The 26427-nt window shown below is 40.1% G+C and overlaps 1 protein-coding gene across 4 annotated transcripts in view; it reads left to right on the forward strand.

Moving 5' to 3' along the window:
* PIK3C2A (phosphatidylinositol-4-phosphate 3-kinase catalytic subunit type 2 alpha) overlaps nt 1-26427 on the forward strand; it is a 90674-nt gene that overhangs the window by 31186 nt on the left and 33061 nt on the right. For all 4 annotated transcript variants that reach the window (XM_075567716.1, XM_075567719.1, XM_075567718.1 and 1 more), the window contains exons 4-12: nt 3890-3993; nt 10498-10655; nt 12738-12858; nt 13866-13977; nt 19483-19562; nt 20319-20382; nt 24066-24212; nt 25254-25299; nt 25387-25603. In XM_075567716.1, the coding sequence (XP_075423831.1) occupies nt 3890-3993; nt 10498-10655; nt 12738-12858; nt 13866-13977; nt 19483-19562; nt 20319-20382; nt 24066-24212; nt 25254-25299; nt 25387-25603 (1049 nt within the window). The remainder of the gene's footprint in view (nt 1-3889; nt 3994-10497; nt 10656-12737; nt 12859-13865; nt 13978-19482; nt 19563-20318; nt 20383-24065; nt 24213-25253; nt 25300-25386; nt 25604-26427) is intronic.

Below are 26427 nucleotides of genomic sequence, written 5' to 3' on the forward strand. Positions count from 1 at the left end.
AATGCTAAAGGAGTTAAATGTTGATTATCCTTTTGAAACCCCATCCTGCTCCATACAAACATACTCCTATATCAATCTCTAGTAAATATTGCACAGTTTTAATGACTTAAAAGTCTTCTGACAGTGGAACAGAGAGACCCATAATACAATATTAGGACTCTCCAAAGCTAGCAGCTGACATGACTGTCCACCCCTGATGTTCTGCTTAACTTTCAACACAGCCATATAGAGAAACTATCCTTTTGGGGTACAGTCTCTGTTGTTTGTTGCTGTAGCAGTGGATACTGTGCAAATGCAATATTTCAGACATGGTAAAAAGCTGCAAATTGTAGCTACTAAGTTTAAATATTTCCAAGGGACAGGAGCATAAGTTATGGCATCTTATTGGAAAAAAATAAAAAAATAACACCACATTTAAAAGTAGTTTATTTATATCAAGTTAACATTGACCTATTAATGAGCCTCAGTGTTTCTGATCCTTTTGCCTTGTGTGTATATTGTTTGGAAGCTGGATTGTGTCCATTTAACGTATTGACTTAACCTATTTTGTCTCATGCTCACACCCATATTAATTAATTACACATATACTATCCACACTGCTTGGTTAAACAGCACCTGGCACAAGCTTCCTTGTGGATAATAAAAAATACATGTATTTCTTCTGTAGAAAGTATGTGGCTGTCGGTCGTAAGGAATATTGCATTCATTTTCTTTCTAAAATTCTTCACTACCTCCAAACCCAGCATCTCTTAATTAGATGTAATTTTTGAAAAATCTTTATTTTCAATACAGAAGAGAAGGATTCTGGGAAACAAAATAGCATGGCTGCATGGCTACTTCCAGATCTGGCCAACTTGGAACATGGAGCAGGCTATTACAAGCTTCTATGGGCTTTTTAAGGATTTCTGAATGTCTTACTTCCTTAGGTTGTGTCTAGGGCTGATCACAGCCATGTTTATCGGAGAGCTACAGCTTAAATATGAACAGAAGATCTAGTGATCCTTGAGCCTCAGCCATTTTACCAACTCCAAAGTCCTCAATAACCACCTAAAATATCAGTGCACATGTAGCAGACGTTATCACCCCCAAATAATGTGTGCATTACCTCATAATTGCTTTGATCTTGAATAACCGGCCAGCACTAATGCAACATATCCTGCTAATGGGAGCTGTGACTTCCGCTACATCTGTACACCCGGTGCTATACATTTGTGTGGTTATAGCAAATGTACTGTTAAGTGTGCTTGGAAAAACGGATAAACATCAATTCTGCATACAAAAGCAATATAGATGGGAATGTGAAATGACAAATTAGATTTTTCTAACTGCATTGTTCCTAATGTATTTGTTATGCTTCTCTGTGGGTTAAAGCTGCAGTTCAGTCAATATCCTACATGTGTGTTTTTTTAATAAATCAGTTCTGTAGTAAGAAAAAATACTTTTAGCATTTTCTGTTTTTAAAAAAACAACTTTTAAAGACCAATTTTCTTGTATTCTATTTTAACAACCATTTGCTAAGGCACTGCCCCTTCATGTCCTGTCACAAGCCCTGGCACACCCCTTTGTCAGCCCTGCCCTCCCTCTAGCACATGTCAGTGCAGGAATGCTCATGAATATTCATGAGCTTCCACTGACAGACAAGCAGAATATAAACAGATCCCTTCACTAATTATGTCACCAAATTTTGACCTATCAATACATGGAGAACGAATTGACCTGCAGCTATACAGTTCTTTAGGTAATTAGAGATTGCACACATGAAACTATTGAAGTAAAAAAATAAATTAAAAAAAAATTAATAAAGACTGAACTGCAGCTTTAACACATTTCAAATGTAATCCATTTTTTTTTTTCAATGGACAGTTTCAAAACGCCATGTGTAAAATCTCACAAAACAAGACATCATTTGTCTCTGCTAAAAGCTTGAAGAAAAAGGAACACAATATAATAATGCTCTTTATGTAGTTACATAATTGAGAAAGTTCGGCAGCATTATGCAGGACACCTACTAACAGAAACGTACAGTTAACAGCAAACAAATACCAGATCAGAAATGGGAAGTATATAATGTAACAAAAAGCCTACTCCTCTCTCTAAAGAAGGACATTGCAAGGTTGGCAATCAGTTCTCGAGTCCTAATGTGTGTACACACTGTCGGCACCTATAGGAAGGTACACACACACCTCATTTTTCTATAGTGCCTGCATCCTTTCTCTTCCACCCCATCCCACCCGCTGTCTCTCCGTGCCCCTTATCCAATAAAGAGGCATCATGTACTTGCAACAATGCAGTAACTTCAATTCAAGTGGATGGATCGGAACTGTATTGCCAACTGGGTATTAACTTTATTGAATAGGGTTCATTGGGAGAATCTTTAAGGTTATTTCAAATCACCTATGCATGTGGAGCATGGCAGCTGGATGAACAAGTCCTGAGCATTTTCATACTTTCAAATGTGTTAGCGGAAAGCTTATGACAGTTTTTTACTTTTTGCTTCAACAACAAAAATGCTTCACTCTATTTTTTTGGGCCTACGTTAACTAATGTCATCTGTCAAAATATTTGCTTTCATTTTACCATATGAATCAGTATTTTCCATCAATTTTCTTACAGTATTTGAGTAAAAACACAAAACCACAAAAATGTGGCGTGATCAAGAATATTACAGAGGCCCTCGAACTGTCCTTTGGCTGAAAGATAAAATCAGCAGTGGCATCTACACCTATAATGCTCCAACCTACTTTACTCCAGATTAAACCACACGTCCACGGAGAACACTTATATTTATTTTACTGAATATTTTCTACTGTTCGCATGGAATGCAGTGGATTTATTCCAAATAACTCTGCTGCAGGCTAACAATCCCAAACCAGTGTAATAGTACACACATCTGGTATATTGTGTCGTACGTGCCAAGAGGGGTGGAAAAATCCTTGGTGTCTGGTCGCATGGGCGATAACTCTTTAACCCCATGCACCTGTGCTGTGCCCAATGTTGACTGTACCACTGCAACCGGCAACAGCGCTCCCCAGCATGCAAAGCAGCATCGGCGCACTGTGACCTGCTTGCTGCAGTGACACACACTGACACAGCTGCTGTGTGTTTTGGGTGGGGTCGGGAGGGGGGGGGGGGGGATCGGGAGATAAGTAACATGGATAAATGCTAGATTTTTTGGGGGGGGAGGGGGGATTGGATGGGGGATATTTTTAGAGCAAGGTTGATTTTGGCCAGAACTTCACCTTTTAATGCAACTCCGGTATATGGTAAACCTCCGGTATATGGTAAACCTCCGGTATATGGTACACACATGGACTGCAGCGTTAAAAGTGGAAATGCTTACACTGTATTTCCTGTTTCATGTCCGCTCACATCGGGGTGTGATTTTCTACATATCCTCCTTTTGATGTAGCAGTTGACAAGCTATGTATCTTAAGTTAGATAGACCTATATTTTTTGGCAATTCGTCTTTTTGACAATACGTTCTGTTCGATCCACTGCGCTTTTATATTCCTATGTTTTTCGTGCTCACAAAATAGATTACTGATCCCCATAAAGGCATATAGAGTTGAGAACCATCTACATTGCACAGAGTGCTGAGTATTATTGTTTCTAGCCTCCTACAATTTCTCGGCCTTACAAAACTTAATTTTGGCAATCTGTACAGTGGCTTCATGCATTAAATTCTTGTTTTGTTGGTTTGCCACACCACTGTCCTCTAATATGTTGGCATTTGAGTTGGTTAAAAGCATAATTATGGGAACAAGTTCTGGTTTACCGGTGTGACTTTTGGTGGAGCCCCACTAATGGGAATGTTGCATTGAAAGAATAAGAGCACTGTCTTTTTGTTTGTTTTTAAACATTTTCCCTCCAAATTAATTATTTTTTTTAGACAGACAATGGGACCAATATTAGGATACCACCAGGAAATACGTTTTGGCAAGAACTGGAAACGCAGAACGAAGAAGTGTCCACCTTCTGTGAAGAAGTCGCAAAGTAAGATGACCTAAATCAATGATTATAACATATTCTTCTGATGAGCCTTACAGCTTGACATGTTAAGGTTTCAAAATAAGCAGCACTATACATTCACGCACTGATGTGTACATGATTTTTAACCTTGTTTTGCTTGTTACATTCTGCTGTTTTTGTCCATATCTTCATTTTCTGTGTGTGTGTTTGTGTTGGCCACTACCATTTGTTTTGCCCTCTAGGTCCCACTACAGATCTGTCTTCATTGAGTTTCATCATACAGTACCTTTAGAAATCACAGGGGACTGTTTAATTTTGTTTTATGGGTAGAAAGCGTTCACGTGCAAGGTTTTAGTAGCTTGAAATGTTGGTATGCAGTGGGGGGGGGGGTTTACCCCTTCCCCCCCACCCCCCAATATAAATGGTCCAGTATCTCTGATATTAGCCCCATACTAGCTTTTATTTGGTAAGGAAATGGATTTGGAAAACTACAGTAATGGCAGAAAATACGCTTATGTTTTAATAGGCTAATTAGTTGGTGACCTTGGTTTTTACCCGTAGCGCTCCTAGCCGCTCTAATAAAATGCTACATGGTTTTATCCTCTGGGAGAGCGTTTCACGGAATGGGACATTTGGTCGTGACCAACTTGCATTGAAAGAATATCGTGTGGTAAAAAAATTTGACCCTTTAATCAAAATGTGTCCATCTTTACAACCACATATATCATTCAGAGGTGACGAAATGTTGAATGTATTACTTGGCCGTGGTAGTTTAATTGGATAATATGCATTATGATCTTCCATATTATATGGAGCTGTGGCGGGACTACCGCTCTTGGAGGCCCCGCTCCACACGCCGGGACACACTTTTTTAGCATTGCTACAGGCCCCCTTTTCTGCACGCCAGCTGCCCCGGGCCCTCGCAGTCTTACCTGGTGGCGGCGGTGGGAGCCCACCCAGGTGGTCTTAACATAGAAGTTAGGGCCAAACTTCTGCAATCGCCAGCTCGGCGGGCTCCCTCCATCTCCGGCACGTAAGGGCCCTCCCCCTCTCCCTCCCAGGGGGGAGGGGGTGGTATGGAGGGGGATTTTTTTTTTACGGGGCCCACTGGTTACTAGTTTGCCCCTGATTGTGTTTTTTAATCTATTGTTTTACTGTATCGGTTTGATTTATCGAAATGAGAGCCAACACACAGACCCATATTTACTAATCAGCCCTCTCCAATAACGCGTTTAGGCCGTAAATGGGCTGTTTGATGTATTCCAGCACCAGAAGGTATTTTATGACAGAACACTGCTGAGTAAATATAGCCAAAGGTGCTCTGGGAAGTTGTTGATCAATACTTGTTGAATGGTTTGATACCGTTTATATTTACACAGGATCTCAGCCTTCATGTCCCATACAAAAGTTAAGTGTTTACCATCAATACAAATTACCAATGTAAGGACATGACAGAAATAGGAGGCAGTCCATTGGTGCTGTGTTTGTGCCAATTATTATAGTTTCTGTTTGTTTTGTGTATTTCAGGAAGTGGTTGTTTACATCATCCTAAAATCCTGAATGACTAAATCTGTTTTCTTGCGTAATGAAATGTTAAACGCAAGAAACATGACAGGAGCCAGAACATGCTGAACTTGCTATGACATTCAGTGGGTTTTTTTTTGTTTTTTTTGTGTGTGTGTGTGTGTGTTTCCTGACATTGTGCAAGTTGTGTGTTTTGGCTTTCTGATGATTCTGTCAAATAAGACTACAGATTGTTGAATTTAAATTACATCTTGCTGACCAACGGATTTTTTTTTTTTTTTTAAATATTGCAGAATTGCTCTGTTCTCATTAGCTATGTTTCTTGAGCAGTAAACATTGAATGAGACTGTACAAATGATGTCTCATTGAGGGGAATGTAATAAACGCAAGGTTCTATTTGGCAATTGAGCTTTGAAATTTAGCATTTTCTGTTTTTAAAAAAACAACTTTGAAAGACCAATTTTCTTGTATTCTATTTTAACAGCCATTTGCTAAGGCACTGCCCCTTCATGTCCTGTCACAAGCCCTGGCACACCCCTTTGTCAGCCCTGCCCTCCCTCTAGCACATGTCAGTGCGGGAGTGCTCATGAATATTCATGAGCTTCCACTGAGTGACAGAGGCAGAATATAAACATATGCCAGCTCTAATTATGTCACCAAATTTCGCCTATCAATACATGGAGAATGAATTGACCTGCAGCTATACAGTTCTTTAGGTAATTAGAGATTGCACACATAAAACTATTGAAGTAAAAAAATAAATTAAAAAAAAAAAAAAGACTGAACTGCAGCTTTCAGGATTGATTTGTCTGCATATTTGATTAGGCCACGGGATATAAAAATGACATCAGTATTATGGAATATTTCGTGTCATAAAGAGATGCTCTTTGGTCCCCGACATGTCCTTCTTCGTAGTGCTTGCACTTTGCTCTCCTCCATTACGTTATTTATTTTATGAATCAACTTGTTTCCTGACCGGAACGCTCCTGGTCATTTGATTCAATGGAATAATGTATTACGCAAGAAGTGAAAAGAAAAGTCTGGACTTATACCGTGCATCAAAACGTTTAAAATACTTTTTTTCTTTTTCCTTTCTGCACTTGGTCATTGTGTATGTAGGAGAGAATATATACAGCTCAACCCCGTTATAGTGCGATCCGCTATAATGCGGATCCGCTTATAACGCAGTCTGAGCGTGGCTTCCGACGTAAAAAAACATTTTTTTTTTTAAATATATAAAACATTTAATGCTTTATTACTAACGGACACATACACACACACCCCAACACCATGTGGGAATTGAACATGAATATATTTTATATAATACACATGCAGGAAACATTTGGCGTTTTATGAACAGATGTGTATTGTGGTACTCTGTATTGCTGTGACACACATTTTGCTGAGGTGCTGTGAAGTAAAATTAATGCATATAGTGAACTACAAAAAAAATCTACAACACCATCATGTTTATAATGTCTGTATTAACCTTGAGTTAAATGACTTGGAGCTGTTTCCTATGGTCCTTGATGAGCCAGTGTAGGGTGACCCATCTCCTGCAAAAGCCATTCTAGTTATTGAGCGTTGTCTTTTTGCCAGCAGAGTAATGACTGCCAGTGGCAACTACACAGAGCTATTTCACCAGGGAAAATACAATATCTTTCTCACATCAGAAAAGCAGTGACCTTTACTGCAATGTGTGCAAATTAGTTGTATCCAATTAAATCAAACTTAAACTGCTTTCAAGTCTGTAAGGTTTCAAAAGATGTGGACTTCTTTTTCACTAGTGAGCACAAAGTCCGGCGTTCTTTGGTCTGCCGCATACTGTGCAAGAAGAACAGGGAACATCTTGCCCTTGATTTGCATTAAAAAACGGTCAAAAGGCTGTTTATTTTGTATTCATGGTTGATGTCGCAGAGACTTGCGGTAGGTTGTTTCCAACTGAATATATTAGATGTGCCAAATGAGTATCAAATCTAATTCTGGTGCGGTAGTTTCGTGATGACCCCTATACTTCCATTGCGACACTCAAAGCATAGGGTATACCTAGGGTTGTTAGCGACATACTGCATAAGACTCTACTGTGTACTGATCCTATCCTAACACCATTTATTTTGTAGCGGCTTACTGCTTCTTCTTTCTACTTTAGTGAAATGACATCCCTCATGGATTAGCTGGTCTCATGTGGGCATGACAAAGCATAGTTATTTAATCCCTTCCTGTAGTTAAGACCATGCTCAATACAATTAATTAAACTAGGTAGGCGAGCTTGGTAGCTATTATCTGAGTAGCGATGCTTGAGTGAAAGTGTGTGGTGTGTGTGTCCACTTCAATCATTATTTGAGCATCTCTAGTGACACTTGGTAAACTCTGTCACTGACCACTGGAAAGCAGCCCTGATTTAGACTATCAAAGAGTTAACCGCTGCTATTCCGCCACAGTTATCAGGAGAGAAGTCATATGATTAGGTAAAAGGGATATATATATATATACACACACACACACACACACACACACACACACACACACACACACACACACACACACACACATACATCCTTTAGCTTCTGTGCATACCCAGTCAACCAACCCCACACTGATGAGACCCATTAAGGTCAAAACAGCTGTCTGTGGGTGGGTTTTCTGGCTATGCACCTTAACCCTGGCTGTGCTCAAAGCTGTGACCATGCAGAAAGCTTAAGCCTATAGGGAACCATGTTAAAAATGGTTTTTGAAGCAAAAAGTGGCACTGTGTGCTCATTTGCATGTCATTTCCCAGAATCCCTTGCTGCAGTGGAAGTGCTGTGTGCTGGGTGATAATGGTGAAAGGCGGGGTTGCAGACCTGCCTAAGACATGCAGATGAGCATACAGTTCTATTTACATTTGCATATTTGCTTTGCTGTGGAGGGTTTTTGTCACTTTTTTTATTCACCATAACTTAACTCAGTATGTGTATATATGTATATATATATATATATACATATACATATACATATATATACATACATACATATATACATACATACATACATACATATATATATACATACATACATACATACATACATACAAAAAACAAACAAAAGCGCAAGCTCCATAGCACGTAACTGAGTAAAAAATAAGGTACATTTATTTTTAAAAAATCAGCAACCCATAAGAATGTGCACTTACAGGATTTCAAACAGAACCATTCGTGGGAGAGAAATCTCTATTGTGGTCATCTGCGGTGGTAGGGTGAGTCCCAGGTTTGCAGAGTGGATGTAAACAGCCCAGGTTCACCATGAATTGGCAGCAAGATATAAAGGCATCCAATGCCTGCACGTCCATTGCTCCCTCATGCAATGATTGCTAACACTTGAAATTACCGCCAGTGCACATTCTTATGGGTTGCTGATTTTTAAAATAAATGTACCTTATTTTTTACTCGGTTACGTGCTATGGAGCTTGCGCTTTTGTTTGTTTTTTGTTCATAGATTCCAAAAGTGGTTGGGTATACAACTCCCCTTAAAGCTTCAAAGACGCTCTCTGGATCTTCTATTGGGACTATATTTCTCTCTGGATTTTTTGTTTGAGTGGAACATTCAATTTGGATTTTCCTTTTTTTTTTCACTATCACGTTATGGTTTGTAGATATTATTAGGTTAAATTGTGGTAATTTTAATTTATTTTAATATTTTAAATATGTTATTATAATTTATCATTTTTTAGGGTTATTTCACATCCTTTTTAGCGCTACTTAATTTTTGTGTTGTCTTTGTTATATATATATATATATATATGTAGAGACGGTTGCATGAATACAAATTTATGCAACTGTTCGGGACACTTAGCAGTGGCCTAAACAGAGATCGAAATTTTATGAGTCATTACTGACAGTAGTGAACGCTCGTCCCATAAGCGCTAAAGGCCATGTCTGTACATACTGTGCTATATGTTTGCACACACAGCTGTCTCTCACACATACTAATACTCCTTGTTTTTCCATCCCTATACACCAATAGGGACCACTAAGTATCCACACACACTTTTAGTTGTGCTACTAACTCTCACATTTCCACACCCACCCACACCATTTATATCCAGTCCCACTCCACACACACCTTGTGTAAAGCACTGTATATACTGTGGTCTCTCCATTCATTTTTATTCACACTGATACACATACACACTCTTTCTTAACTTGCTTTCACAGTTACCATTTAACACCTCTAGCCATAAAACACATCCACACCAGGGGAAGGAACAGCACAGATAACATTCCAAGAGACACTGTTTTTAAGTTTACCTTTTGCTTCATTCATTGTAACATCGCCGGAAGAAGAGATCAGTGTATCTCGAAAGCTCGCACAAATAAAAGCATTTCGTTAGCCACAGAACGGTATCATCTATTTATTTTTTTGATTATATATATATATATATATATATATATATATATAGTGAATGAATAACATCAAGCTCATAAATGGTGTATTCTTTGTCAGAAGCTGCTACTTTATAATTATGTACGTAATGTTAAATTCAGTGGCTTCAATGCACAGCTACTTGAATCACCTCGGTAAAGTTGGTTACACTGTGTAATTGTGCATGCTCTGTTCTAGCATTATTGTTACATTTTACAATGAGAGGCCCATCACTGACCAGGCTGCACATGTGATATGTTCATTAATTTACCCAGCAGCCTGGCCCAACTCCGACTGCAACAATATAACAAGGTCATTTGTGTTCAGTCAAGCCATTCATTGCCTTGTTCTCTGCTGATTTTTTTATCTTATGTTGAGCAACTGTAAATGTGCCCATGTCGGCAGTCATGTCGAGACAAAATATTACATTAAAAAAAAAACGGGAAGTGTAGAAAACCGTTTGTATGTACGAGAGCTTAAGCATAATGAGTCTGTATTTCTGGGCCAAATGAATTCTTTAGTCTCTGCTCTTCGAGTGAAACAAAATGTATTAATTACATTGTCGCTCCTCTGCTGAAACACACTTGTAATTGTCTCTCACAGGCTCAGGAAACAGTTTCCCAGCGACAATCTGCACACAAACCCTGGCTTCTTGTTGAGTCCTGTGATGCTGCAAAGAAATCTAAACGGGGAGAATACTAGTGTCAAGGTTTCTATTGAGATCAAAGGGTTCCAGCAGCCGGTGACATTTACATGCGATGGTGAGTCACTGGCAGTACGAAGTGCACACTGATTGTGTGGTGGAAACCCCAGAGTAGGCTCCAGTACACTTAAGATAGATAGAAAAATGTAGAGATGAGGAACTTGTCTCATGTTTGTCAATAGAAAGGGGGTTACTCCATAAACTGTGATAGTGGCAATCAGGGCACTATTACATGGAAACTCCAGTTGCAGTCAATGAGGGTTTACGTACAATAGTGCCCCGATGCACACTATCGCAATTTTAATGAATAACCCCCTTTGTCCCATTAATATGATAACCGATCCAAAATGGCACGGTTCTGACTTCATGAAGACTCCTTTTTCTAATTTAGAAATCCGTTTGCATTTCTGTCTGCTTGTAAAGGCTGTCAGTAATGCTAATGCTTTCAATTGCTATAATCTTCCGAGTGGCACCTGTGCTTTTAAAGCAGGTATCAGATCCTGTGCAGCTCAGTCATAATTATCAGCAGACCACTTGTTTTTTTTCTTTCCCCCAACCAATAAACTGAAAATATTTGAGGATTTAACTTCTAATAATATCCTGGGAAAGGAATTCAATTGTGTGATGTAATCAATCGAGCAACATTTTCATTGACTTTTTCGCTAGCATATGTTTAATCATAGAGTCCACACCAAACTATGACCATCACCCACTGCAGAAGTTATGCTATGATCAGTCATTCGCCCACATATGGGCCATTAATAAAGCTTCAGTCACTCATTTGTATGTTTTATTTGTTGTAAAGCCCACAGATCTTTTGCGGACCACTCAGTTCATCTTGATTTCCTAGGAATGGGTTATTCTTTTTATCATAGATTTTATCATCATTATAGAGAAGACTATAACTCTTTCGTCTCGTCATTATTTTGCCTAAGCTGGACAACTTGATTAGCACAATAATTGTCACGTAATATTTAAGTAATAATCCCTGAAGAACAGGGCATTACTGGCCAATAATGCCCTGTTCTGAGGGGATTATTACTATTATAGGCTAAATTTAGGCTTTTTTCATAAATATAATGGTAAATACATTAACGTTCCTATATACACTTACACTGCAGCTATCTATATCCACACACTGCCGCCCCCTCTGTGTGTGTACACGCACACACACACTGCAGCTACACGCACACCTACACTGCAGCTACAAACACACACACCTACACTGCAGCTACAAACACACACCTACACTGTAGCTACACACACACACCTACACTGTAGCTACACACACACACCTACACTGTAGCTACACACACACACCTACACTGTAGCTCCACACACACACCTACACTGTAGCTACACACACACACCTACACTGCAGCTACACACACACACTGCAGCCACACACTACAGCTACACACACACACACACACACACACTGCAGCTACACTGCCCAGGACAAACTTGAAAACGAGAGGTAACTCTCAATGTATTACTTCCTTGAAATATTTTATAAATACACACACACACACACACACACACACACACACACACACACACACTGCAGCTTCACACACACACACACACACACACACACACACACACTGCAGCTTCACACACACACACACACACACACTGCAGCTTCACACACACACACACACACACACTGCAGCTTCACACACACACACACACACACTGCAGCTTCACACACACACACACACACTGCAGCTTCACACACACACACACACACACACACACACACACACACACAGAAACTGCAGCTACAAACAAACTGCAGACAGCCACTTACTTTGCAGCTACACAAATACTCTCTCTTGCTCCTCAAATCAAAATGAAGCCGTGTTCACGGAGGGAGGGGGAGGAGTCACTGCCTGCTGCTGCTATCTGGCCAATCCCCTGCCCTGTCTCAAAGCTGTTCTGACAAAAGGAAAAGCTGATTGGCTGGAAATAAACACATTGGAAATAAACACATTGCAAGCTGCAAAAATTCCGGGCAATACTGAATGAATAATGCTCGGAATTTTAACCAATCAGAGAGCAAGGATTTCAACAATGCCCGGAATTTTACTGCGTTGGCCTATAATTGAAAATAATGTCACTCTTTGTTTCTTTTCTACAGTAAGTTCCCCGGTTGAGTTGATGATCATGCAGGCACTTTGTTGGGTGCATGATGATTTAAATCAGGTGGACATTGACAGCTACATCCTGAAAGTTTGTGGTCAAGAGGAAGTGTTGCAGAAGTAAGCAAACATCATTCATTTTTAACTACTAAAGTCTTGTCTTTGAGTAGAGTCATTTGTCAATCATATTATATGTTTTATAGTTGGTCTGATTTATTTATGGGATAACTTGTTTTCTCTCCTATTATTTTTTTTTTAGATATGAATTGATAAAAAGAACCTGTTTTCTCTTATTGGGATTTGTTTGCTTGTTAGATAGAAACTAGGATTGCACTTGAGACGACAATGTGGCATAAGTGTATGTTATGCAATGTAACATTATGTTTTACACATACCTATCTCTGCACTCTTTGCCAAATATATTTCTCCTTTTGCTCTTGGTGAAGTTGCATAAAGGACTTGAGCGTTTGTTAGTAAAAGGTCATTGAACAGGAGGTGTGTTCTCATGAGTTCTTGCTGCATCACCTCAGTCCAAATGTAAGCGTGTCTAACCAGAAGGCTCAATACTTAACTGCACGCCTGACCCTTTGCAACATGAATAACGTTACGGAGGTGCCTTTGTATTTAATAGGAATCAGATGCTGTCTTTAAGCAATGTTAATGCTGTATTGTTTTATATCTTCAGATTAAAGTATTTCCGTGTGTGTGTTTAACTCTTTGCAATACAGTGTTTTAGTAATTTCTTACTACCGGCCTCTAATCCCTGTTACTGCTACTAAATCTCACGCCTCTATAAAAATATTACGCACCTTGAGTCCATTTTGTCATTCATCTGTTTTATTGGGTGAAGACTTGGGAAGGGATGTTGGATGTGCCATGTTTTTGGACAGTTTGTAAATCTTAATGGGATAAAGGAACATGTTAAATGTAATCATGTTAAACATAACTATTTTGACATATGCCTAGTATGGTATACATGTATAACGTAACCATATACTCTTTATTTTCTACATTATGGTAATGAATACTTCCCTTGAAAGAAAGTTTATGCTAGAGGAGAATTGAGACCAGATGTGAAGTGTTTTGTTAATTAGTCAGGTAACGTTGTTTTATCTTGCATTCAACAGTAAACACTGTCTGGGAAGTCATGAATATATCCAGATCTGTCGAAAATGGGATACAGAAATCCAACTCCAGCTCTTGTCTTACGACACCGTATGCAGAGATCTGGCACGAACGGTCAGTAAATGTAACCAATTTGGTGCCATGGTAATATTTAAATGACATTATGCAACTTCTCACAATTTCACCACAAATTAATTTACTCAGAGCGCTGCCGCGTTCACTTGTTTCTCACCTCAACTGTATCTACTGCACCAACCCTATTCTGTCCCTCCACTGTATCTAATGCACCAGCCCTATTCTGTCCCTCCACTGTATCTAATGCACCAACCCTATTCTGTCCCTCCACTGTATCTAATGCACCAGCCCTATTCTGTCCCTCCACTGTATCTAATGCACCAACCCTACTCTGTCCCTCCACTGTATCTAATGCACCAACCCCATTCTGTCCCTCCACTCTATCTAATGCACCAACCCTATTCTGTCCCTCCACTGTATCTAATGCACCAGCCCTATTCTGTCCCTCCACTGTATCTAATGCACCAACCCTATTCTGTCCCTCCACTGTATCTAATGCACCAACCCTATTCTGTCCCTCAACTGTATCTAATGCACCAGCCCTATTCTGTCCCTCCACTGTATCTAATGCAACAACCCTATTCTGTCCCTCCACTGTATCTAATGCACCAGCCCTATTCTGTCCCTCCACTGTATCTAATGCACCAGCCCTATTCTGTCCCTCCACTGTATCTAATGCACCAAACCTATTCTGTCCCTCCACTGTATCTAATGCATTAACCCTATTCTGTCCCTCCACTGTATCTAATGCACCAGCCCTATTCTGTCCCTCCACTGTATCTAATGCACCAGCCCTATTCTGTCCCTCCACTGTATCTAATGCAACAACCCTATTCTGTCCCTCCACTGTATCTAATGCACCAGCCCTATTCTGTCCCTCCACTGTATCTAATGCACCAGCCCTATTCTGTCCCTCCACTGTATCTAATGCACCAAACCTATTCTGTCCCTCCACTGTATCTAATGCACCAACCCTATTCTGTCCCTCCACTGTATCTAATGCACCAACCCTACTCTGTCCCTCCACTGTATCTAATGCACCAACCCTATTCTGTCCCTCCACTGTATCTAATGCACCCAACCCCATTCTGTCCCTCCACTGTATCTAATGCACCAACCCTATTCTGTCCCTCCACTGTATCTAATGCACCAGCCCTATTCTGTCCCTCCACTGTATCTAATGCACCAACCCTATTCTGGCCCTCCACTGTATCTAATGCACCAGCCCTATTCTGTCCCTCCACTGTATCTAATGCACCAACCCTATTCTGTCCCTCCACTGTATCTAATGCACCAACCCTATTCTGTCCCTCCACTGTATCTAATGCACCAGCCCTATTCTGTCCCTCCACTGTATCTAATGCACCAACCCTATTCTGTCCCTCCACTGTATCTAATGCACCAACCCTACTCTGTCCCTCCACTGTATCTAATGCACCAACCCTATTCTGTCCCTCCACTGTATCTAATGCACCCAACCCCATTCTGTCCCTCCACTGTATCTAATGCACCAACCCTATTCTGTCCCTCCACTGTATCTAATGCACCAGCCCTATTCTGTCCCTCCACTGTATCTAATGCACCAACCCTATTCTGTCCCTCCACTGTATCTAATGCACCAGCCCTATTCTGTCCCTCCACTGTATCTAATGCACCAGCCCTATTCTGTCCGTCCATTTTATTTTGTTTTGTATAAAGTTCTTTTTTTCCGTTCTGGTTAGCTTCAGGATTGGGATGTTCTTCAATAGATACCCTTAAGATGGACAAAGTGTTTCTAGGGCTTACGAAAGGTAGTTTTGGATATTAAATTCTTTGCCTAGTGTATTATTGGGATCATTGTTGCATTTTTCCCTCTCTTCGCCCACACTTTGGCATTAGAATTGGGACCTATTGTAGTATGAGCGCTAGAATCACATTTGAATCTCTTAAACATTGCTCGTAAGGTATGAAATAGAATTGTGTTGCTTGGTAGTGTACATTAATTTTAGTTTCGGCTCCATTGGGTAGTGTTAAGTGGATGTGACCTACAAAGCTTATTCATTGTAGCTTTAGAGTTACTGCAATATCATTTTGATATGAAGGAACTATTGGAGTCTCAATTAAAATGTTGGCTGAGAGACTTGTAGTACCTTGGCATCTGTTAAATTAAGTGAAGTTGAAAGCAAGTGTAATTGCCTGATTAAGTAAAACCAATCCATGAGTTGTAAGCAGTGCACTTCATTACAGCAGTGTGAAAATAGTCTATTTTAACTTTTGCCTTTTATTATGTTGTCATTTTTTTTAATGAACCATGCAACCAAGCACCATGGCCATTGTTTAAGAGAATTCACAGCAAAATAGAAATAACATTTATTTAACGTTGTTATTTTTATTTTGTTAATTTAATTTCTTTCCTACTTTGTCGTTCGTAATGTCGGGCTGCAAAGAAAAATCTAACCTTTGGGAGGGACAGAATAGGGAGTCCTTGCTAACTGTAATAACTAGCCTTGCATCTGCACAGAACACTTGAAAGGACGTGTTACCTTGGAAGCTCTGGCCCTTTAAAATCTCAGGTTGGGCCAGTTTGATTAACATGGGGACATTGTTGGGCTGAATAATAGTGTGGTCAGACGTGGCCTAATGTTTAGTGCATGTTGACATCTCCTAGGTCAGGGGTCTCCAAACTTGTCCTCTAGAGCCGCACACCGGCCGGCTTTTATGGATATCCCTGTTTTAGCACAGGTAGCTCAATCAGTGGCCCCGTGCTTGACTGAGGCACTGATTGAGCCACCTGTGCTGAAACAGGGATATCCATAAAAGCCGGCCTGTGTGCGGCTCTTGGGGACAGGTTTGGAGACCCCTGTCCTAGGTTATCGGATTGTGGGTCTATATAAAGCTCTCATTTGTCCCTTTATCTTTCACATTTTGTCCTTCCAAAAGCTATTGCCACCTTAGGCTGCGTCTATACTCACACAGACGGAGCGGAGGGGAGGCGCACACACGCTGCGACACTCTTGCTAAAGCCTGAGCGTTTTCATGGCTTTGCAGGGTATGCAGCGGGCGTGATTTGGGGGCGTGGCAATAAAGATTTGGGGGCGTGGCAATGACGTTCCGGCGCGGACGTCACTTCCCTACCTCACATCCCGATCCACGGGCATTTTTTCAGATTCAGCATCTGAAGCACTGGGCGGACAAGTTCCCTTCCCCCGGTATGGAAATTAACTTTAATTTTGTTTGTTGTGTATGTTGTCGTGTGTTTGCCTGTGTATGTTGTTTGTGTTGTGTGTGTGTTTACCACCGGCATACAAAAAAAATGGCGTCACTTTGAAAATGTAATTTCACTTTGATTGGAGGAGACAGGTCACGTGATCATGCCATCGCGCAACAAATCACTTGGCTCTGTCTCCTTCAATTTCGCGCCTTTGCCAGCTCTGTCTGACGTGCGCGCTGGCGCCATCTGTAGGCATCCTCAAAGATGACCATAGATGTGAACGCTCAGCGTGCGCGCGCCTCCGCTCCGTTCCGCTCCGTCTGCTATAGTATAGACGCAGCCTTAGGTTGTCTTGGCTTTATCAAGTGGAGAGATTTGGGCAGTCAGAAATAAAAATGGAAGCTCCTGCATTCTGTTGGTAGAGGAAAGAACTCCCTCTCATCATAACAATTCTGATGACCATGAATGGTGCAGGCAGGGCCTGCTCATCCTTTTATTAGTATTAGACTGATCCCTCAGTCTGCGTCTTTCCACCCAGCTGGAAATCATCAACTCTTCTCCCAGTCCAAGGTTCTCCCAAAATGGTCTTGTGACTTGGGGTGTAGTGGGTGCAGCTTAACTGGGGCTACTCATGTACATCATCTGTGAATGATTGTTACATTTCTCCGATAATTGTTAGGACAACCTGCAAAGAATTCCGTTTTCAAATTCCCTCTTGCTTTGAAAGCACTGAAACAAATGATCATTGCTATTCTCGGTGGTCATAAAAATCAGCAGTTATGCCTTTCCCAGAGTCTATAAAAAAAGATATCGCCTTCAGAAAAGTAGAGAGGCTTTTTACCGTGGCAGTATGGTCACCATATTTATTATTTTATTAACACCGGGCATGTAAATTAGTCCTGGACTCAAAATGTCTTATTCTCATGCTATTCACTAAACTACGTTTCTTGGCAATATTGGGATAACTACATAGATTTGTTTTGTTTTATCACTTGCCACAGGCTGGTATTGGACATATCTTGAGTTTGTTATGGCCACTTGATAAAAATACCATTTGTGGGTAAATGTGCATGTCTGCAGCCTGGTATTCCACGCTTCACGTTGCATAGCCAGCAAATATCCTCACACTAAGACACAAACCCTCCACCGTACAATAAATACAAATCCCACTTGTGAGCACATTTGCATGGCACGGAAAGCTCTGCAGCCCTGTATTTCCACATTATCTCTTAGCATACAGTGCTTCCACTGCAGCCCGGGATTCTGGGTAATGACATGCAACTGAGCACATTGTCGCGCTTTACTTCTTACTCCATTTCAACCCTATAAGCTGATGTTTGCTGTATAACGCAGGCTTTTCAGCACAGCCGGGGTGAAAGTGCATAACCAGTACACCTTCTCCCAGGCGGCTGTTGTGACCTGTTGGGTCTCCGTGCGAGGTTGCTCACTAAACCCAAATATCGCAGATTTCGTGATTTTTTTTATTTTTTTTTAAATATTTTTGGTAAATCTAAGTCTTAACTTTCTAAAAGCAATAAAAACCTGTAATGTGTCTTCAAAATGAAATAAAAGAAACGAAGAATAAACGTGACAGCGGGAGAGAGAGAATTACGACAAACCGGTCAATTGGGAAACTTCCAAGTGTTTTCATCATGTGTGTTTGAAAGTCGCTTTGCTAAAACCTGCAATTGTAAAGGTGAAATCCCATGTGTGTGGCCCCAAACATTTATACTACTTCCTCATCATGTTAACCTACTAGTGGCATGGTCTGTAAGAATTGTTCTAAGATGTAGCACGTTTGGCACCAGCAGCAGGCTTGTTCTGTTATAAATGAGTACGTCACCCAAGTTGAATGTAGTGAATGGTGAATTGGTTAGATTTTAAGCTTTTTCATCTTGTGCTGTAAAATACAGCGAGAAAGTAAAGCCACTCATACTTCACTATTTCTTGTAATAGTGGCCTGCACTTGAAATGTCCATTTGATCAACTGCGTTCCAAACATTGCATGCACAATGCACGTAAAGTGCTAAACCGTGTAGTTACACTCTAAGGCTTTGTAATATCTGCCTCAGCATGTGGTGTAGGAACGCAATGAGCGCTCTAATATGTAAAAGGGACGTTTATTTTGTTTTGGCTGTCCTCCAAAAATTATTATTATGGGACAGTGCCCCTGCAAATCATGTAAATAAGATGGAAATTATTATTTACATTTAAAATTGCTTTTGGATCTATTAACGGCTTAATTGCCACACAACGTATTATTGTGCATCCTTGGTCAGTGTTTGTTGTATTACCATAGATCGTACTTTTGAAAATGAAACAAATAGCCCAAAACATTGTGGTCTTGTTTATAGGCTGAAGATGATGAGACACCGATCAACCTTACAAAACATTTAAGCCTGCTCGACAGACCTTGGAAAGAACCAGTTATAAGGTACTGATATCCACACATGCCTGCGGCTCATGTACTTGTGTGACAAATGTGGAATATCAGGAGGAGTATAAATAAACCGGCACATTAAATGTATGTAAACCATCTTTCCTCATTTTCTGCAATATCGTCACAATCTGTAAGGAACACAATAGTTGCATCTGGTTTTAATTCTTTTCACATTACTATATTTTTCAGTTTCTCTTTAAAAATGCAGTCCGAGACTAAGCAGTCCGAGACTGAGCAGTCCGAGACTAAGCAGTCCGAGACTGAGCAGTCCGAGACTGAGCAGTCCGAGACTAAGCAGTCCGAGACTAAGCAGTCCGAGACTAAGCAGTCCGAGACTAAGCAGTTTTAGTTTAAAAAATGTGCCAGTGTCTATTGGGACTATGCCCAGGTTCCATTCTATTACAAGCATTGTCACGTGTTTGCTTTTCAGGTATTTTTTATTGTTATTATTGGAAGTAAAACACTTTAAATGTACAGCGTGGTTTTTACATATGATACATTTTTTACATTAACGTGTACATTATGTCCAGTCTAACAGTTTAGTTCTATTAGACATTGTGTTTGTTGCATGAGTTAGTAATATTGTGAGTGGGTTTTAAACCAAACACAAACTTACATGGGCTTGAATGTACCATGTGGGTCAAATCCCAAAGCACTACAAGCCAGGAATGTATCTTTCCATTCATTATTATTTATATGAATAAGTACAAATGCATTCATATAAGTCAACAGTAAAAGGTCTTGTTGCAGACAAAGCATTGAAGAACTCCTAGACACCTATGATCAGCAAGTCGGCTTGTGCCTAAAAAATGAGGTACAGTATGCCTTTTTATTGTCCTATTGTTTTTATAGCCGTGAGATAAATGTTCCTATTTTATTCTATAACGTTTTGCAAAAATGTGAATCCCGTTTTTTGGAAACGGAGTTCCAATTTATCATTTCATTCATACAATAGTGTTTAACAGGAAGACCATACATGTTTCTCCTGTTTGTGTGTATCATTTAATGTATAGTGGACTCTTGTGAGATATTTGATATTCGACTTCTGTGTTCTGAAACTTTCTGCCTTATACATTATTGCTTCTACACCCAATACAACCCACTGCACAGTTGCATAGTTGCCTAGTAGATGAGGTTGAATAAACGCGTCTATCGAGTTCAACCTATGCTCGATTTAGGCGTCAGATACTTATCCTATATTTGTATTTCCAGTATTTTGACCACCCCCCCAGTGAAACATTATCCAAAGATGTCTCATAAAGGGAAAAATAAATTCCTTCCTGACTCCAGTAATGTCAATCGGATTTCTCCCTGGATCAATATCTTTCCCATGTTTACTTATTTGGTATATCCCTGTTGACCTTTCCTTTAAAAAAAAAAAAAATGTCCAACCTTTTTTTGAACATATCTATTGTATCTGGCATCACAGTCTCCATGGGTAATGAATTCCACATTGTAACTGCCCTTACTGTAAAGAACCCTTACCTTTTGTTGCTGGTGAAATCCCCTTTCCTCCAACCCTGAGGGATGATCCTGTGTCATTTGTACCGCCCTTGGGATGAATAGTTTAGTTGAATGCTCCTTGTATTGTCTCCGAATATATTTGTATATAGGTCAGTCTCTCTTTATTGATCGTATTCTTCAGATGCTTGTTCAACCAAGACATTTTAGGACAAACGTCTAAATATACAGGTCTCCCAAACTCCGAACCCTACATTTTTAAAGGAAAAGTGCTGGTCAAAAATATAAACAAATAATTTGTTTAATTGGCTTCCTTGGAAAAATGAATTTGCCCTCAAATTCATTACTGTGAAAAGTAAATGTTTTTTTTCCCGTTAGGTCATTCATAATAATCTTATCTGATAGTTTTCTATTTTTGTTTGATTTATTATAGACCTCAAAACAAAAGGTTACAACAAAATTAAGATTAAAGTTTGTTGTGAATAACTCGCCAACAGTGTTGGAATGAAAGAGATTGAGCAAAGACTTTAAGGGAGCTGTTCAGTGAAGGATAGGAGATATAGGTTTGGATATGAAGCTAGGGTGCAAGTATTTGGGTTGTGTGGCATATCAAAAACAGATTGTGCATGTTCAGGGTGTTTTGGTTATACTTTCATTAAAGGGGCTCTGGGACGATTGAAATATAGAAGTACTAGTGGTGCAAACAGGACCATCCAACACGTACAAATCTACATAAAATGGGAATAGGACCATGATAAGCGAGGGAATGAGAAGGGGAGAAGGGGTGAACAGGCATGAATTCCCCCTCGGGGAGGTGAAGGGAGGACATGGACTTAATGGAGAATATCTTGATGGAGAATTCCCCAAAGAGTAGGTGCAGTGAATAACCAAAAGGTGCTATACTTAATCAACATGAAATATCCTCAAAGTGATGAGTGGGTTTAAGTGTAATAATTAGAATTATCTCTAAAGCGTCACAGATTACATGAAACAGATTAAAAAGTGTGTGAATTTATCCAAATTAAACAACACTAATGTGCGTCAAATATTGATAATGGATATCGGTAATAGTAATAAACCTATGGACAAACATGTTGGTGACAAGTAAATATGCACCTACTCCATAAAGATGCCCGCCTAAGCCGTTATATATGCAGGTAGTTATATTCCTTGCCCACAGGCAAATATATTGGTCCAGTTAACTACTTCAGTCAGAATGATTTTGTTGCCCCCCTTATCATGCATTTGACACCCACCCAATATTGGATTTCCTGCAGGTGTTTATGAAGCAGTCCTTGGCCAACAAATGCATGATGCATGCCTGTTGTAGAGAGTACTTCCTACAAGTTGCTAGGTCACATTTGTTATATTTTCTTTGTTTTTCATTCTCTAACATTCGTATAAGGCAGCGGTGCGCTAACTGGGGGGGCGCGAGACTGCCTGCGGGGGGATGCGGTGTTTACAGAGGCCCCGCGCGCTTCCCGAAGGCACTTAAATTAAGTGCCGGGGGAGCTGCAGGGCCTCTGTAAGCCTTTACTTACCTTGACTCCGGCGGCTTCCTTCCCGCGTCGCCATGGCAACGCGGTGTCAAATGACGTCGTGAGTGACGTCATGACGCCGGAGCGGGGGTGAGGGGGGGGGGGAGAGTGAGGAGACTGTCGGCAGGGGGGCGCAGGGAAAAAAGTTTGCGCCCCCCTGTTATAAGGTTCTGTGATGCAACCATGTCCTGGATCTGCATCCAAGCTGTCATGTTGTCATGTTAGGGCAAACAATGGTATCATAGTAAGATAGGTTTGTGATACTTGGAAGATGAAGTGTCACTGACCTTTTCAGGCCCATAAAGCACTGAAGCAGCTAACCTTTTCACTGCCTTGCTTTGCAATGTGTGGCAGCAAAGTATTTATTTGTTGGAAATGTTTGTGGATGTTAATGGTCTTTAAAAGAGCTGTACTAGCTCTGAGTAACCCAATCATGTTTGCTGTTAATTAAAACCCACCTCAAAGAGGCAGAACAACATGAACCAAGTGGATTCCCAAAGTAATACAAGATTAAACTAGGGTTTTTAAGTAAGTGGCCTGGCACTGTAGGGTTGGTTCCCAGATTTGTCAATCATGAGTGGGGAGGGTTAAATGGATCTGTACCCTAATAATTCTTTAAAGAAAATGTACATTTTTAACAGTGTGGTAAATCATTGTGATGTATTTTTAGTGTGAGTTTGAGAGCTAGTTAAATTTGATGTTTGTGGTCTCTCAAACTCTCTGCAACTTCTTTGGTTTGCAGAACAGAGACCTTCATTGACTCCCACCAGTAATTCTGTCCTTATCCCAATGCCCTCTAACCCCTTCCAAATAGCAATTGAAAAGATCTCAACTACTGTATGGACATTTTTGTGCGGGTCATGACTGTAGATTAGGGGCCAGTGTGGGATGGTAAATCACCAAATGACAATTCCCAGCAGATTGTGGGACATGGTCATAAATTTTCTTTCGGAAATGAAAGTTGTGAAGTTAACCAGATACTCTGCACTGGTGTGGGTTTTAATTTGAAGATTCAGTTAAACAATGTTCCTGCAAACATGAACAACTTATGAGACATTACTGGCCAATTAGGAGTTCTTCATCGGCACTTGTGATCTGAAGTGAGCTAAATTGTTGGTGGCATTGATTTATACTGGTCCACAAAACCGGAATTCAAATTGAATGGGGGGAAAAAAAAGCATGTTGATTTCCCCCCCCCCCCCTCCCCTCCTATTAATGGATGGGCCTGCAAGGAAATACTATATATAATATTAATGTTATCAAGTTCTGGAAAGTTAAACCATCAATTCAAAATGTTTTGTTAGAGGCCTTTTTCGCTAAACTACAGCAGCATATAGATCAAAGCAAACACCATTGAAGGGACTGGTGTTGGCTCGCACTAAATCCCTAGTGTCCAGTATTTCAACTGGAACATGCATCGACTTGCAGTGCAGTACTTTAAATGTTACCGTTTTAATGAACAGTTTGTTTACATCACATGTATTCATCTATTTGACAGAGCAATCAGTACAAGGTAGTTGATCATGTCATTAAAGCTGTCAGAAACATCTGCAAGACTGTTGATGGGGTGGAAACTCCGGCTATTACAGAGTCTGTGAAAAAGCTACGGAGAGCTGTTAACCTCCCAAGGAGCAAGAGCACCGAGGTAAAAATGTACAGTACTTTCATTTCTGCTTGTGAGAGAGAAGACTCTCAACGGAATTACAGCATGTTTGAAAAGAATGAACATCATGGTTTCTAGGACTGATTTGTAATTAAAAATACAATAAAAATAATACAATTTTTAAAATCAAAACAATAATGCTGCATCACTACACTGGAAGCCAACAAGGTTACTGCGACATGTTTTGGGGATGGAGAAACTTTCACCCTATTAAATAATTGCACAGGTTGCTAAATATTGCCCACCCATTGGTCGTGGTGTTCCCTCACGATTGCCCGTCCAAAACAGAATTTTTAGGCTAGCATTTTTCTCCAGCCATCTTAGGGCTGAAGAGACCATCTCTCAGCGAAATCGTTTCCAGGTGATCACGATATGTCAGATCTATAAAACGTTTTTGTTATCCTCCGACAAATGATTTGAAGCCTTCGTTTACTCTGAATAACCCTTGAAAATGATGTCACGCTCTTCTGATGTTTTGTATTTTCTCCCTGCTCCCCGTTCCCCTTTTCATTGCTGTACCCTCGCCCCTTCTCAGATCCTGGTTGAGAAATAAAATGTCTTTGGGGGGGAAACATCCAATAATGCAGTAGTCTAAGGGACTTTGTGCAGGTGGTTTGTAGCAGGCTTCGTTTCATCGCAGGCTCCTGGATATTGTTGTCATGTGAATGAGCTAGATGCGTTACTTGAGTCATTTCTTAAGTTGTGCGATACCGTTTCAAACCTGCTTAGCCAATTTTAGCATTAGGGTGTTTGCACATAGGTTATTTTGTAATGGATCCAAAAATTACAATTTTAGTTATGAGAAAGTTATAGAAACTTGGTATTTTTGAGTTTGCCATATTGTATCCTTTGATTGTTGATTTATTGAAGTGAAATTCCTTAATGGATAGATTTTTAATACAGTAAATGTGTATATCTACATTCAATTTTACGACCATTTGAAGAAATAAAATATATATATATATTATTGTTACTGTAATTCATGTTTTATTGTCTAAACATTTTTAATACTCGTATTTATAGGTGTCATCCAAGTCGGTTGATGAATCTGACCAGAGTACCCCAGATGGTAAGAACAGAGAACCTTTGTTGTTAAAATGCAGCAGTATTGCGTTGGATTATTGTATTCCTTAGCATGATATCCCTTTTTCAACAGGTACTTTGCAGTGTGAAAGTCCATTGCAAGAAAGCATACGCCTGTTGACCTCAGCAGTTCACAATCTACTTCAACTCCACTTTAATTCATGCAGCAGTGCCCGCCCAGATAAAGCTTCCTCGAGCAGTAGATCCATTAAAGAAGCACGGACCTCTACAGACCATCTCCAATTCACTGTGTTTGCTGCCCATGGAATTCCCACTGGTTGGGTATCCAGGTGAGCTGTAGCATTGTTAGTGCCAGTAAGGCGACCGTACCATGATCGGTTATTGTTTGTGTGTGACTCTTACTGGAAGAAAATAAATAGAAATATTTTCTTACGGCATATACTTTCTAAATATAGATTGTAACAAAAATGGAATATGTACATTTCTACCCCATTCCTTTTAATGCCAGGCACCAGTTTGGGGAATTAAATGACTCCTTATGAGTAAATCACTGTATTTTCTTTTCTGGTGTTTGTACAAAACTGGCCGTAACCAGCATTATAGAATAGAAGAAAGATGGCTGGTACGCCAGTAGGTTTTGTTTTGTTCACATGGCTCGAGGGAGATCTAAATAGAAGTGCAAAAATCAATGTTACCTGCACACGTTGATTTGGAGAATTCGAGGCACATGTCCACGCTTTCTCCAAGGCTTTAGTAACTATATGTTGATTTCTGTATTTCTTTGAAACTATTACATGTTAGTCGCGAGTGAATAAATGTGACACATGAAGCGCAATTTGCTGGTCCAGCTGTTCTGCTCTTCGCTCTCTGTTCTGTGATACATACAGTATGTGATGTATTCTAACTATGGGCATCATTATCTTCTGAAATGGCTTCTCCATTTTGGCTTTATTTTTGTTAAATCATGACACGGTGTAATATGTTGTGTTGTTGTTAATCTGAAGTTGTATTTACCAAATTTTTAGACCTGCTAAGGAACAGATGATTGTTATTATGTCCTGATATGTAAAACTATAGAATTCAAAGAGGGCGTACTTTCTTTTTCACGCCACTGTATAATGTTTTGAAAGCTCTGTGCACTAACATTTAATCT

Source organism: Ascaphus truei, chromosome 12 (assembly GCF_040206685.1).
Source record: "Ascaphus truei isolate aAscTru1 chromosome 12, aAscTru1.hap1, whole genome shotgun sequence".
Taxonomy (NCBI): domain Eukaryota; kingdom Metazoa; phylum Chordata; class Amphibia; order Anura; family Ascaphidae; genus Ascaphus; species Ascaphus truei.